At 40.8% G+C, this 11,399-nt stretch overlaps 1 protein-coding gene across 1 annotated transcript; it reads right to left on the bottom strand.

Annotated features, from left to right (window-relative positions):
* Nucleotides 1-406: 406 nt before the first annotated feature.
* On the bottom strand, nt 407-10,720 carry ESM1 (endothelial cell specific molecule 1). The gene is made up of 3 exons (XM_063128661.1): nt 10,069-10,720; nt 4,647-4,802; nt 407-1,524 (listed from the first exon to the last, which is right to left on the bottom strand). The coding sequence occupies exons 1-3, from the start codon at nt 10,370-10,372 to the stop codon at nt 1,424-1,426; spliced, it is 561 nt and encodes a 186-aa protein (XP_062984731.1). The 5' UTR covers nt 10,373-10,720; the 3' UTR covers nt 407-1,423.
* Between the last annotated feature and the right edge of the window lie 679 nt (nt 10,721-11,399).

Below are 11,399 nucleotides of genomic sequence, written 5' to 3'. Positions count from 1 at the left end.
TCTGTCTCTGCATCAAGAAGGAGTGACTGCCCCAATCACATGCAATGCAGAGACAGCCCAAAATTTCCTATTGCTAATGGAGGACTAATTGGAAGGAGACATGCCCAGGGACTTTAATTCAAGCGGAGATGCATGGGTAGTTTGGGCTGATTGTTATTTTGGCCTTTGATTATATAATTAATTGATTTCTTGCAGCACACACTGCCCAGGTACAATACATGCATTAAAAAGTAAGAGTTGGGGAACAACCATTTAAAAGCAACTTTAAAAACAAAACGAAAAACTTGTTTAAGAGTGATCAGATATCTCTGCCCCCTCTCATTTATCCATGTTTTTCTACTGCTGTCGCCCTGATTTTTTCTCCCAGTCACTCAAGTCTACTGGAAAAGTTCCTCCAGCTTCCTTCCTTCAGTTCCCTTGGATGGAAGCATGTATTATTTGCAGCGAGTGTTTGTTATAATGCTTCTACAAAAATCATTGGCCACTACAGACTGTTTCCCCGTGAGAATCTCTCTTTAAAAGCCAGCTGCAATTCTACCTGTGTTTGTTACATTTGAGATGAGTATTATAAACTGTAGACAGTTTGATATAAAGGATACGTTTGTTTATTTAGCTTAACAGAAGTCTGAGGCTGTAATTCTGCACAGGAGACATTTCAATCATATTGATGGGATTTAAGCAGCCCAACTGTAGAAAGGATTGCAGCTTTAGGCTACGATTTGATAACTTTTCAACTGGTTCAAGGCAACAATCCTATGTGTGCTTACCAGAGAGTAAGGCCCATTGGACATAGTAGCACTAACCTTCATATAAACATGCATAGTGTGTTTAGCTTGCATGTTTAGCTATGTGTTGGATTATGGCCATGCATGCACATGCTTAGACAAAAGTAAATCCCATTGACTTACTCCCAAGTAAATATGCATCGGATTGTAATCTTCATTTGCAACGTTAAGAATAATTTTAGTCCTTTATATTATACCCACCTGTTCTGTATATTATTATAAATGCATTGCAGATGTTAGCCAGGGATATCAGATATAAACTTCATATTTCCTATCACCATCCATTTCTTTTTAGGTGAATGAATATTTTGTGTAGGACTTGCAGAAGTGAGATGGTTAACTGTTTGTTTGAAATCCTTGCATTTTTAGAAGTTCCAATAGTATTTTACATTCAACAATTCATAACGCATCCAGTATTCAAATGATTATCAAAACATGTTCCAAAAATCATGTACACTGTACACAAGTCTCATACTGAAAGTTCACGGTTTTCTTGAAGGTACACAGATTGGGTTGGGTTTTTTTTTACACATTACCATTCCCGTTGCTGGAGACTGACTGCCTTTAAAATGGGTTGTTGAACATTCATAAATCTGAAGAAAGCATCGGTTTGAAAGTCCTATACATATAGGCTAATATCAGCGAGGGTTTAGCCATTTCGTTATCGGGGAATGAATGGCTTTTTCTTTGGCAAAATCCTCTTTTACAGAATTACCGTCACCAGATCCCATATAATTCTCTGAAAGTTTAAAAGAGAGAGAGAGAGAGAGAGAGGTTTTTATTACATTGTTTTCTCCCTATACCTGTGCCTTGGTCTATAACAGCCTTCTCCAACACAATGCCATCCAGATGGTTTGGACCAACTCCCATCAACTCCAACAAGCAGGGCCAGTGGTCAGGAAAATGCTGGAAAAGCAAGCCAGGTGGGCCTGTGTGCTCTGCAACCTGGTGCCCCTCACCCAATATTTTCTCGAAGAAATGGCTACCCTTCTGGACTGAGTAAGAGCCAAAGATCATCACTGGAGCTTTTCAGTTTTGTTCTGTTGGAATTTCAGGAATCATTCCTGAGGCGAGGTAAGTTGGTCATAGCACAGCCTTCCCAAGCCAGGTGCCCTTCAGATGTTGTGGACGTCAACTCCCATCAGCCTCAGCCCCATTCATAGGAGTATGGATCATGCCCCAGATTTGCAAGCACACCGACATACCCGTTTCCCAACTAATAGCTATTTTGTTGTGCATTTATCTCTTTGAATTATGTGAAACTGGACCCATATACATCTCACATTAGACCGGGATACAGGTGAACGAATGCACTTTGAAAATGCATTACATGAAGAGCCTGCAAGGAGTGGAGGTTGATGTCAGTGAGTCCATTCCAGGTTACAGGCAGAATCAGTAGGAACTCTAATGGTGCACCTTGGATAGCTCCTTCGGCGTTCCGGCTGAAACCAGGAGCAGATTAACTACCCCACTGTCATCAGAGCCACCAGTCTCCACTCCTTGCACGTCATTGCTGTGTAAGATGGGGAAAGAAGCTAGTTGGTTTCATTTCTCATTTCTGATCCAGATCTCCTAACTTATCATGAGCAAGTTACCTAACCTCTCATGCATTGATGATATTCACCAAGTCATGCCAGATGGCAGAGGTAGGTCTGCTCCCATTTTTGCCTGCCTTAGAGACACCTGTAGTAAACCTCCCATTCCCCCATGGACCTTCCTCCATTGCTGGGCTGCCTGAGTCCAATAATAATAATAATAATAATAATAATAATAATAATAATAATAATAATATTTCTTACCCGCCTCTCCATTTTGATCGAGGCAGGGAACAACAATAAATGATAAAATAGATAATACTCAATTAAAACATAATATGCATTGTTAAAAACATTTTTAAAACATCATAAAATTAGTTTCTTTCCTCAGGGTTGATGGCTGCTGTTGCACCTCATCATCACCATAAGAAGAACATCATAAGAACCATGCTAGATCAGAGCAAAGCAAGATCAGGATAAAGTGTATTAAATTCACCACTTATGTGAAAATGGAGAAAGCTAAATTCTAAGGGTTGAATCCAGCTTTGTTGTTGCTCCTGTGGAAAGATACCACTTGCAGAATTGGACCTCCATGTCCTCTCCATCCCCCAGCATGTCCTTCATATCTGTTCGAGAGGGTCCCTGACCCTCCGGATCAGGTTTGGAGGGCATACGGGGAGTTGCAGAGGGGAGGAAAGGACACAGGAGTCCCATTCCACCAGTGGTATCCATTCCATGGGTACAAAGACAAAGCTGGATCCAACCCTAAATATTTTAAACAAGCTCTCGTCTCTGCTTTTACATTTAAATTATTTATAAAGGTTTTATAAACTGCTTCTCAGCCTTAAAAAGGGGCCCAAAGTGGTTCAAGCTTTCATCTACAATAAGTGTGATCACACTTGCATTAGAAACAAGAATAAAACCCCAGATGTCTACAACGTTATGAAAATATATAACATTATAGTCAGACTATGGCCTAATCTACACTACCAAGCAGGATATTGCACTATGAAAGCAGTATATAAAAGGCAGGAGCCACACTGCTGCTTTGTAGCGGTATTGAAGTGCACTGACAACTGTTGGGGCCCATTGACACAGACCACATACCGCTTTTATACTGCTTTCATAGTGCAATATCCTGCTTGATGTAGATTAGGCCTAAATTAGCTGAACTTTATTCACACTGAAACCAATAGGAGCAAAGTCAGAATAACTTGTCCTGTTGATTTCAATACAAATAAAGTCCCACTAAGTTAGTTTGGCTCCAATCCACGGTGTATCAATTCGGAAACAACCCCAAGCTTGTCTCTTTCAATAGTCTAGTCATTTAATTTGCAAAGTGGTTGTGTAGTGTAATATCTGATCATTATTGACTCCAGAGGGGTAGCCACGTTATGAAAGCAATGAAGACCAACTTAAAAGTTGGCACTTAAAAGACCAACAGATTTATTCTGTCATGACAGTTTTATGGATTAAAGCCTACTTCATCAGCATCACTTCATGCATATGATGAAGAGGACTTTTCGTTCATTAAAACATATGCCACAATAAATCTCTTTGCCACAAGTCTCTCTTATTTTTAATGACGATAATCAATCCACAGGTGCTATATCTGGATGCTTCGGTGAAGAATTTAAATAATGAGCTTCTTTAGACAACCGTTTTATAGCACGTTCATGACTGGCCACTCATGGATGTTCATGGGTCATTTTGATGACACAGTGATCCTCCTGCATGTCTCCCGCTGCTTCTGCTGATTTTTCTTTTCCAAAATAAGACTCCAAAAACCCAACTCTTCTGAACTACAATGATATTTGTTGCAATTTCCTGCCGTGTGCAGGAGAAGTTGCACTATAAAACAACCACTAGAAGGCACTGTCCCACTAAACTGCATGGGCCACGTGATCAATGCTTTCTTCCCCTTGTTATTCTGCTCCTTCCTATTGTGGAAGAGAAGCAGGAAGCAGAGCGACAGTAAGGAAATTACGTTTCCTTAAATCCTCAATTTAAATAGGCACATAGGTAGTTCTTTGATTCCAGTCACTGTAACTACCTTTGCCAATAAAGGAATAACACTATGGGTTACTAGCAATTTTCAGCAGTCCTCTGTGTATACAGATCTAGTTTATAGCATGGTGTTGCTAGCTCAAAATCAATAAAGTATCTGCTCAAATCAAAACCCCTTGAAGTAAGACCCATGGCACAACCCATCAGAAAGTTATCTTGTACAAATATAATAGCATTGAAATGCTCGTGCGTCACTCACATTCAATCAATGCGCAGAATCCCAATGCAGTGTGCATTTTAGAAACGCTATCAGATTTACCTGTATGTGAAATTAATTTTCGCCTGTTGGGGTTTTTTGATGCAGCCAGCTGGAAAAAAGAAAACTTTAAGCACTTTCCAGTTATTCTGTCACAGATGCCGGACGGACAGTTGCATGTTCTTCGGCATTCTAATCCATAGGTACCATATGGGCACTCTGCAAGACAACAAATGAAATAGCACTATATGTTATGAATGTCGTTTCCAAGTACAGAAGTCAGAAAATTCACATTTAACTTACTTAACTTAAGTTGAGTTGAACATGTTAATCCTACACACATGTTCCTAGAAGTAATGTCTTACTATGATTTTAATTTTTGTGAACCGCCCAGAGAGCTTCGGCTATTGGGCGGGATAGAAATGTAATAAATAAAAATAAATAAAATAAAATAAAGCACCATTAACACAGTGGAGGTTACATCTGAGTAAACATGCATAGGATTGCATGGTTAGTAAAAACAAACAAAACCCAGGATAATCCTATCCAGCAGGTTTACTCAGATATAAGTTCCGATATAACTTCAATGCCAAAGGTCTTCCCAATGAAAGAAATTGAAAGCCAATGATATCAGTTACCTAGGGAGGTTGTGGGCTCTCCCACACTAGAGGCATTCAAGAGGCAGCTGGACAACCATCTGTCAGGGATGCTTTAGGTGGATTCCTGCATTGAGCAGGGGGTTGGACTCGATGGCCTTATAGGCCCCTTCCAACTCTGCTATTCTATGATTCTATGATCAGCATTCATATGTATATTGTCATATATTTTCCACAGTTGAAAAGAAATTGAGGGCACAATCCTGTGCATGTTAAGACAGAAAAAATGTCCTAAAACTCCCAGCATTCCCCAGCCAGCATGGCTTTGTGGGCCATGCCGGGAATTGTAAGACTTTTTTCTTTGAAAAAAATGTTTTAATCTGCTGCTGCTACTACTACTACTCTCCATCATCATCATCATCATCATCATCATCATCTTTTTGAATCTTTTTAAATGTTTTAAATATTTAAATATTTTAAATATTCTTAAATATTTAAATATTTTAAATATTTTTAAATACTTAAATATTTTAAATGTTTTGGCTGTTTTAATTTTATTATTTTAATATTTGGTGGGTTTTGTTTTAATTTTTTCAGGATGTTTTTATTTTTAAGCTTATGGTTTTTTATGTTGGCTGTCTTGAGTGGCCAGGTGAGGGTATGAAGGTGTACATATTATGCAGTTAAAATGAAATAATTATTTTCATATATTCCATTTCCTAGAAACTAACAGCTCACAGTCTTTTAAAATATAAAATCAGGAGGAACCAATAGTATTGGCTAGAGATAAAAATCACTGAAAACAGGCATCCTCTTCTTCATTATGAGGGGTGTAAAGATAAATAATATTTCCAAGTTGGTTTATGTCCACAGAGTGATCTTTGTCAGTTCAGTTAGGTACTGGAGTTATTAGAGGTGAGCATAAGTGTGTGGGGTGGGTGGGGATGATACACTAATTCATAGAATCATGGATTTGGAAGGGACCCACAAGGTCCTCTAGTCTAACCCCTTGTTGCTGATGCAGGTAATCTGCTGCTACAGCATTCCTATAAGCAAAAACATCTAATGAAGGAGAATCAGGGGCAACCACTGTGATAAGCAAAACCCTGCACTTTTGCTGCATCAGGGTGGCAGCAGCTAATCCCGACACAGCAGCAAAAGTGCAGGGTTTCCAGCTGTCGGGCCCGCACCCTTCCTTCTGCTCGGACTGATGGTGACCAATCAGGGGTCACCATCCACCTAGCCATGCCTCCGCCACGACTCTGGAGCAAGGATTGATGACGGATACACCACACTCGCCTTGCTTCAGAAAAAAAAAGTCAAGGTAAGTCCCCAACTTTTTTTCTTTGCCGCTTTGCGGAAAAGCCCTACAAGGACCGTGTGGTGGCTGCAGTGTCGTATAATCAATGCAGTGCCACCACATGCTCACCCTAGGGCTTTCCATGTGTATTTGCAGCCCCTCAGACTGTTCTAATATCTTGGACCATCAAGAGGTTCTTCCTAAGGTTTAGCCTGGGGAGGCTGGTGACTCCGATGTCATTGGGGTGTTGAATCCATTTGGGTTTCAGTCAGAAACAGTCAGAATTCTAAAAGAGCTATCCAAGACAGTACAGGGCTCCCCACCTCATTTTATCCTCCCAACAACCCAATAATAATAATAATAATAATAATAATAATAATAATAATAATAATATAATATCTAACCTGCCTCTCCATCCTGATCGAGGCGGGGAACAAAAACAAAGTATACATTGTTAAAACTTCCTAAAAACATACTAAGAACATACTAAAAGCATCCTAAAATTCCACTGGATAGGCCTGCCGGAAGAGATATGACTTTATAGCTTTCTTAAATGCTATGCAGCAGGTTAGGCCAAGAGAGATAGTGAATGGCCCATTGTTACCCAGTAAGCTTCAGAGCTGAGTGGAGTTGGAACCCAAAAGCAGACTGTAAAACGACTGTTCACACTCTGGAGCTTTAAAATTGGATTTATACCGCTGTGCAATGCAAACGTAAAATCTGCAGTGATCAAAATGCCTATTTGAATGGCAGAAACATCTCTTCCATTTGCTATTCATTAGCAATGACCACACAGTCATTTAAACCGTGCAAGGGAGACGCAAAGGCAATTCAAGTGCCTTAATCCAGCTAGGAAGCCAAATACCTGCAGAGGCAGGCTTCTGTTGTATACATATCCTAGCTGGATGGGGAATGATGTATGTGAAGGGAACCTTCATAGTTCCCCAGCCCATTCCAAACCTGCTCATAGGTACTTCAATAAATGAACTGCAATTCAAGCTGTTTGGAGAGAAGTGTGCAAAATTGCATTTATCCATCCACATGCATGCATACATACACACACACACACCTCCTTGTCTCCTCCAAGACAGTCAATTAATAAGATTGCAGCTTTTTTTGCAAGCCCCCGTCTTGACGGCAGTGTTTTGGCGCCGCGAGGTGCCTGGCTCCTGCACTTGCGTTCCTTCCCGGCAGCTGCATGGGAAGGAACCAAGTGCAAACTTTCCCCGCTAAACAATCCCAGCTGTTGTAACCTTCCCTCATAGGGAAAATGCTCCCTTCGATCCTTTTAGTTGCACTTTTCTGCAACTCTGTTGGGCCATCAGGATCCCATTGATATTAATGTCTTTTTTGATGACCAGAAACTGTAAGGATATGTAGAGTGTTGAATTTGAGGAGCCTAAAAAGCCTATATACGCATTATGCAGAATAAGCTGGAAAAATGGATTGGACTGTACCACTTTAGACTGCTAATGGAAGATGACTTGTTTATTTATTTTGGAATACTGGAAAAGCATTCAAAAAGATAAAGATCCTGCCTACATGTGGCATACTAGTTTATCGTAAAAGAAACATACCCTTCTATCTGATGTGCTAGTTTATTATGTGCAGGGGGTGGGGTTATATGGGACAGCATAACAAAATATGGCACTCACCCCACCTGCAGCCTGAAGCGGTACAGCCTAGAATTCCACCACCTTGGTCTGCCATGTTCCACTTAATATGTAAATGGCTTCTCGCAATGCCAGTTCTAATGAAGCCCAACATCAATACCAACATATGTTAGGTGTCAGAGTGGGGGGAAGGCGTAAGGGGACGCTTGCAGAGAATCTGACTCAGAAGTCTCACAACGGTGCAGGGCGTGAAAGGAGCAACTGAAGCTGTGTCTCTGAGATACCATGCCTGGTGTAAGAACACACTATCTGCACCGATGGATGTGTGGGCTTCTTTCCACACCAATCTATTGTACAGCTCTTGCAGATGCAAAATGCAGACTGCATTCTCTTCATTGAAGCAGCTATCATAATATCTATTACACACCTGATCAGAAATGTTAGCCTAAGACCACCCTTCCAGGATTTTTTCCATGAACCTCACAGTCAACAGCGATATTATTATTATTATTATTATTATTATTATTATTTATTTATTTATATAGCACCATCAATGTACATGGTGCTGTACAGAGTAAAACAGTAAATAGCAAGACCCTGCCGCATAGGCTTACAATCTAATAAAATCATAGTAAAACAATAAGGAGGGGAAGAGAATGCAAACAGGTACAGGGAAGGGTAAGCAGGCACAGGGTAGGGAAAAACTAACAGTAGAAAGTAACAGTAGATTTACAGCGATACACTGTTTCTACATTGCGGCAGGGTCTCGCTATTTACTGTTTTACTCTGTACAGCACCATGTACATTGATGGTGCTATATAAATAAATAAATAAATAATAATAATAATAATAATAATAATAATAATAATACATAAAGGCTAGGTTCACACAACACACTAACACACCATGGGTTAGTGTGTTGTCTAAGCACCTCATATTTTCCACAAGGTGGCTTGCTAACCATACCGTGTGGTTTATTTTTCTCCAAAAAGCCACTTTGAGAACCCATGGCTTGTTGTTAGGCTGTTCAGAGTGGTTAACAAGACACACTACATGGTTAACGAGCAACCCTGCAGGAAAACGTGCTGCGTTCAGACAACACGATAATCCACCTTGCAGAAAAAAAACCCACGGCATTCAGAAAACACAATAACCCATGGTTCAACAACAACCCATACTGAGTGGATTAGCATGTTGTGTGACCACGGCCAAAGTGTCCTTTTCCACATGGATAAAGTGGAGGTGGTCTCCAGAAGATACAGTGTTGGCAGAGTTAGGTTTCAGTCCTCAGGCATTGGTTTTCTGGCAGCCTTGGGGGATCCTCTGACTCAGCCTCTGTTCTCCATTTGCAAAACATAAAAAATAGAACCTGCCTTTAAAAATTGTGTAAATTTAAGACACTACTCATATTAATGACATAAATAATAAGAACATAGGAAGAGCCATGCTGTATCAGACCAAGGGTCCATCTTGTCCAGCATTCTCCTCACAAAGTGGCCAACCAGCTGCCCATGGGAAACCCACAAGCAGAACATGAGTGCAACAGCACCCTCCTGTCCATGTTCCCCAGCAACTGGTGTTCAGAGGCATACTGCCTTTGATAGCAGAGGTAGCATATAGCCATCAGGACTAATAGCCATTGATAGCCTTATCCTCTATGAATTTTTCTAATTCCCTTCAAGTCGGTGGCCATCACTACATTTTGTGGTAGCGAATTTCATAGTTTAACTATGCACTGTGTGAAGAAGTACTTCCTTTTACCTGTCCTGAATCTCCCACCAATCATATGTATTTCCACTACCCCCACCACCCACTTTTCAGAGTAATTTCCACCATGCCTGTATGAATCAAATGCTGGAAGGTGTCTAAAACAAGAAATTCTAACAATATATTTTGGGTGCAATCCCCAACCGCTCTACATGGAATATCATCATAACGGTCATAACAGGCATTTTATTCACTGCCCATTTCTTTACCTTTGCAGATACCAAACTCATCACCAAAATCATCCTCTTCGGAAAAAAACTGGCACTTCAGTCCGGGGCCGCATTTGACTCCGTCCATACCTGCGACTGTCCGGTAGCAAGTCTCCCCCAAGGCTGCAGCACACACCCTGCAGCAGCCGCAGTCATCCAATACCACCCGCTTACAGTGTAAAGGGCTTTTGCATTCGCTGCTGTCGCAGGACTCTGGGCAGTCCACAGCGTATTTGATGCTCCAGGTAGCTCCCACAATATGCACAGGTACCAGAAGTAGAATGAAGACTGGAAAACACTCCATGTCTCTTGGTGACAGAAGCACAATATCGCCCAAAGAACAGGTTGCAAAATTCAGTCCTGAGGTTCTTCTGCTCTGGGATGTGGCAGTGAAGAACCCAAAGTAGTAGCTGAAGATCAGCTTACAGGTTTTTGAGCTTTATACAGCCTATTGCCCACAAGGCCTGCCGTCGTCAATTTCCTCAATCTGTCCCTTTGCCAGCCTCCCTTGTTTTACTTTGCGAAATCCAGGATGAAGGTTGGATTAGCACACTGCTGCCATCCAGGAATTGAAAAGCCTGAGCTGATGTAATCTGTTATGTTTAGTTGGGTTGTTTTCCAATGAGGACTGAAATTCTCTCACATCCGTCTCAAATGCTCAAGGACGTCTGCCAGAAAAGTGCACCGGGGATATGTGGGGGGTGGAGAGGTAGGGGGGAAGAGAGAGAGCAGTAGTAGGTTACATACCTTCCTTCAGGACAAGAGTTGATCTAACATTGGCTCTATTCCTTCACAAATCACAGTTTTACTCCCACAAAAGGAGCTCCTAAAGTCAGGAAGACAGAGTGTATATCAAAGTGCATAGCTGCTGCATTCATCCCATTTTTCTAAGCCTTGGTAATAAGGGAATGCATTGTTACTCTGAAGAGGGTTAGGGTGAAGGGTGAGTGGGGTGTGGGAGATGGCAGCACAATTTTTAAAGTTGAAGGAAAGTACTATTTGAAACAAAAAAGAATAATCCTGGCAATATTTAGTTAGGCAGATAACAGAGGTATTGCATTTGAAGACAAAAGTCAAAGACAAAAAAGGGAGATAGATCTCAGGATTTGCAGTTTCATCTTCAGATATATCTCAGACAGTTATGAGTTCAGTATATTTCACCTGAGTTTTATTTATTTATTTATTTATTACATTTTTATACCGCCCAATAGCCGAAGCTCTCTGGGCGGTTCACAAAAATTAAAACCACAGTAAAACACCCAACAGTTTAAAACACAATTATGAAATACAGTATAAAAAGCGCAACCAGGATAAAACCACACAGCAAAGTT

The sequence above is a fragment of the Elgaria multicarinata genome, chromosome 6 (genome assembly GCF_023053635.1).
Source record: "Elgaria multicarinata webbii isolate HBS135686 ecotype San Diego chromosome 6, rElgMul1.1.pri, whole genome shotgun sequence".
In the NCBI taxonomy this organism is placed as follows: domain Eukaryota; kingdom Metazoa; phylum Chordata; class Lepidosauria; order Squamata; family Anguidae; genus Elgaria; species Elgaria multicarinata.
This window is presented reverse-complemented; position numbering and strand designations above follow the sequence as displayed.

Excerpts from the sequence above, each read along its gene's own strand:
- ESM1 (XM_063128661.1), bottom strand. The coding sequence starts at position 10,372 with ATGGAGTGTTTTCCAGTCTTCATTCTACTTCTGGTACCTGTGCATATT. Across the intron at positions 4,803-10,068 it reads TGAGTTTGGTATCTGCAAAG|AGTGCCCATATGGTACCTAT; the intron begins GTAAAGAAATGG and ends GTTGTCTTGCAG. Across the intron at positions 1,525-4,646 it reads AAAATTAATTTCACATACAG|AGAATTATATGGGATCTGGT; the intron begins GTAAATCTGATA and ends TTAAACTTTCAG.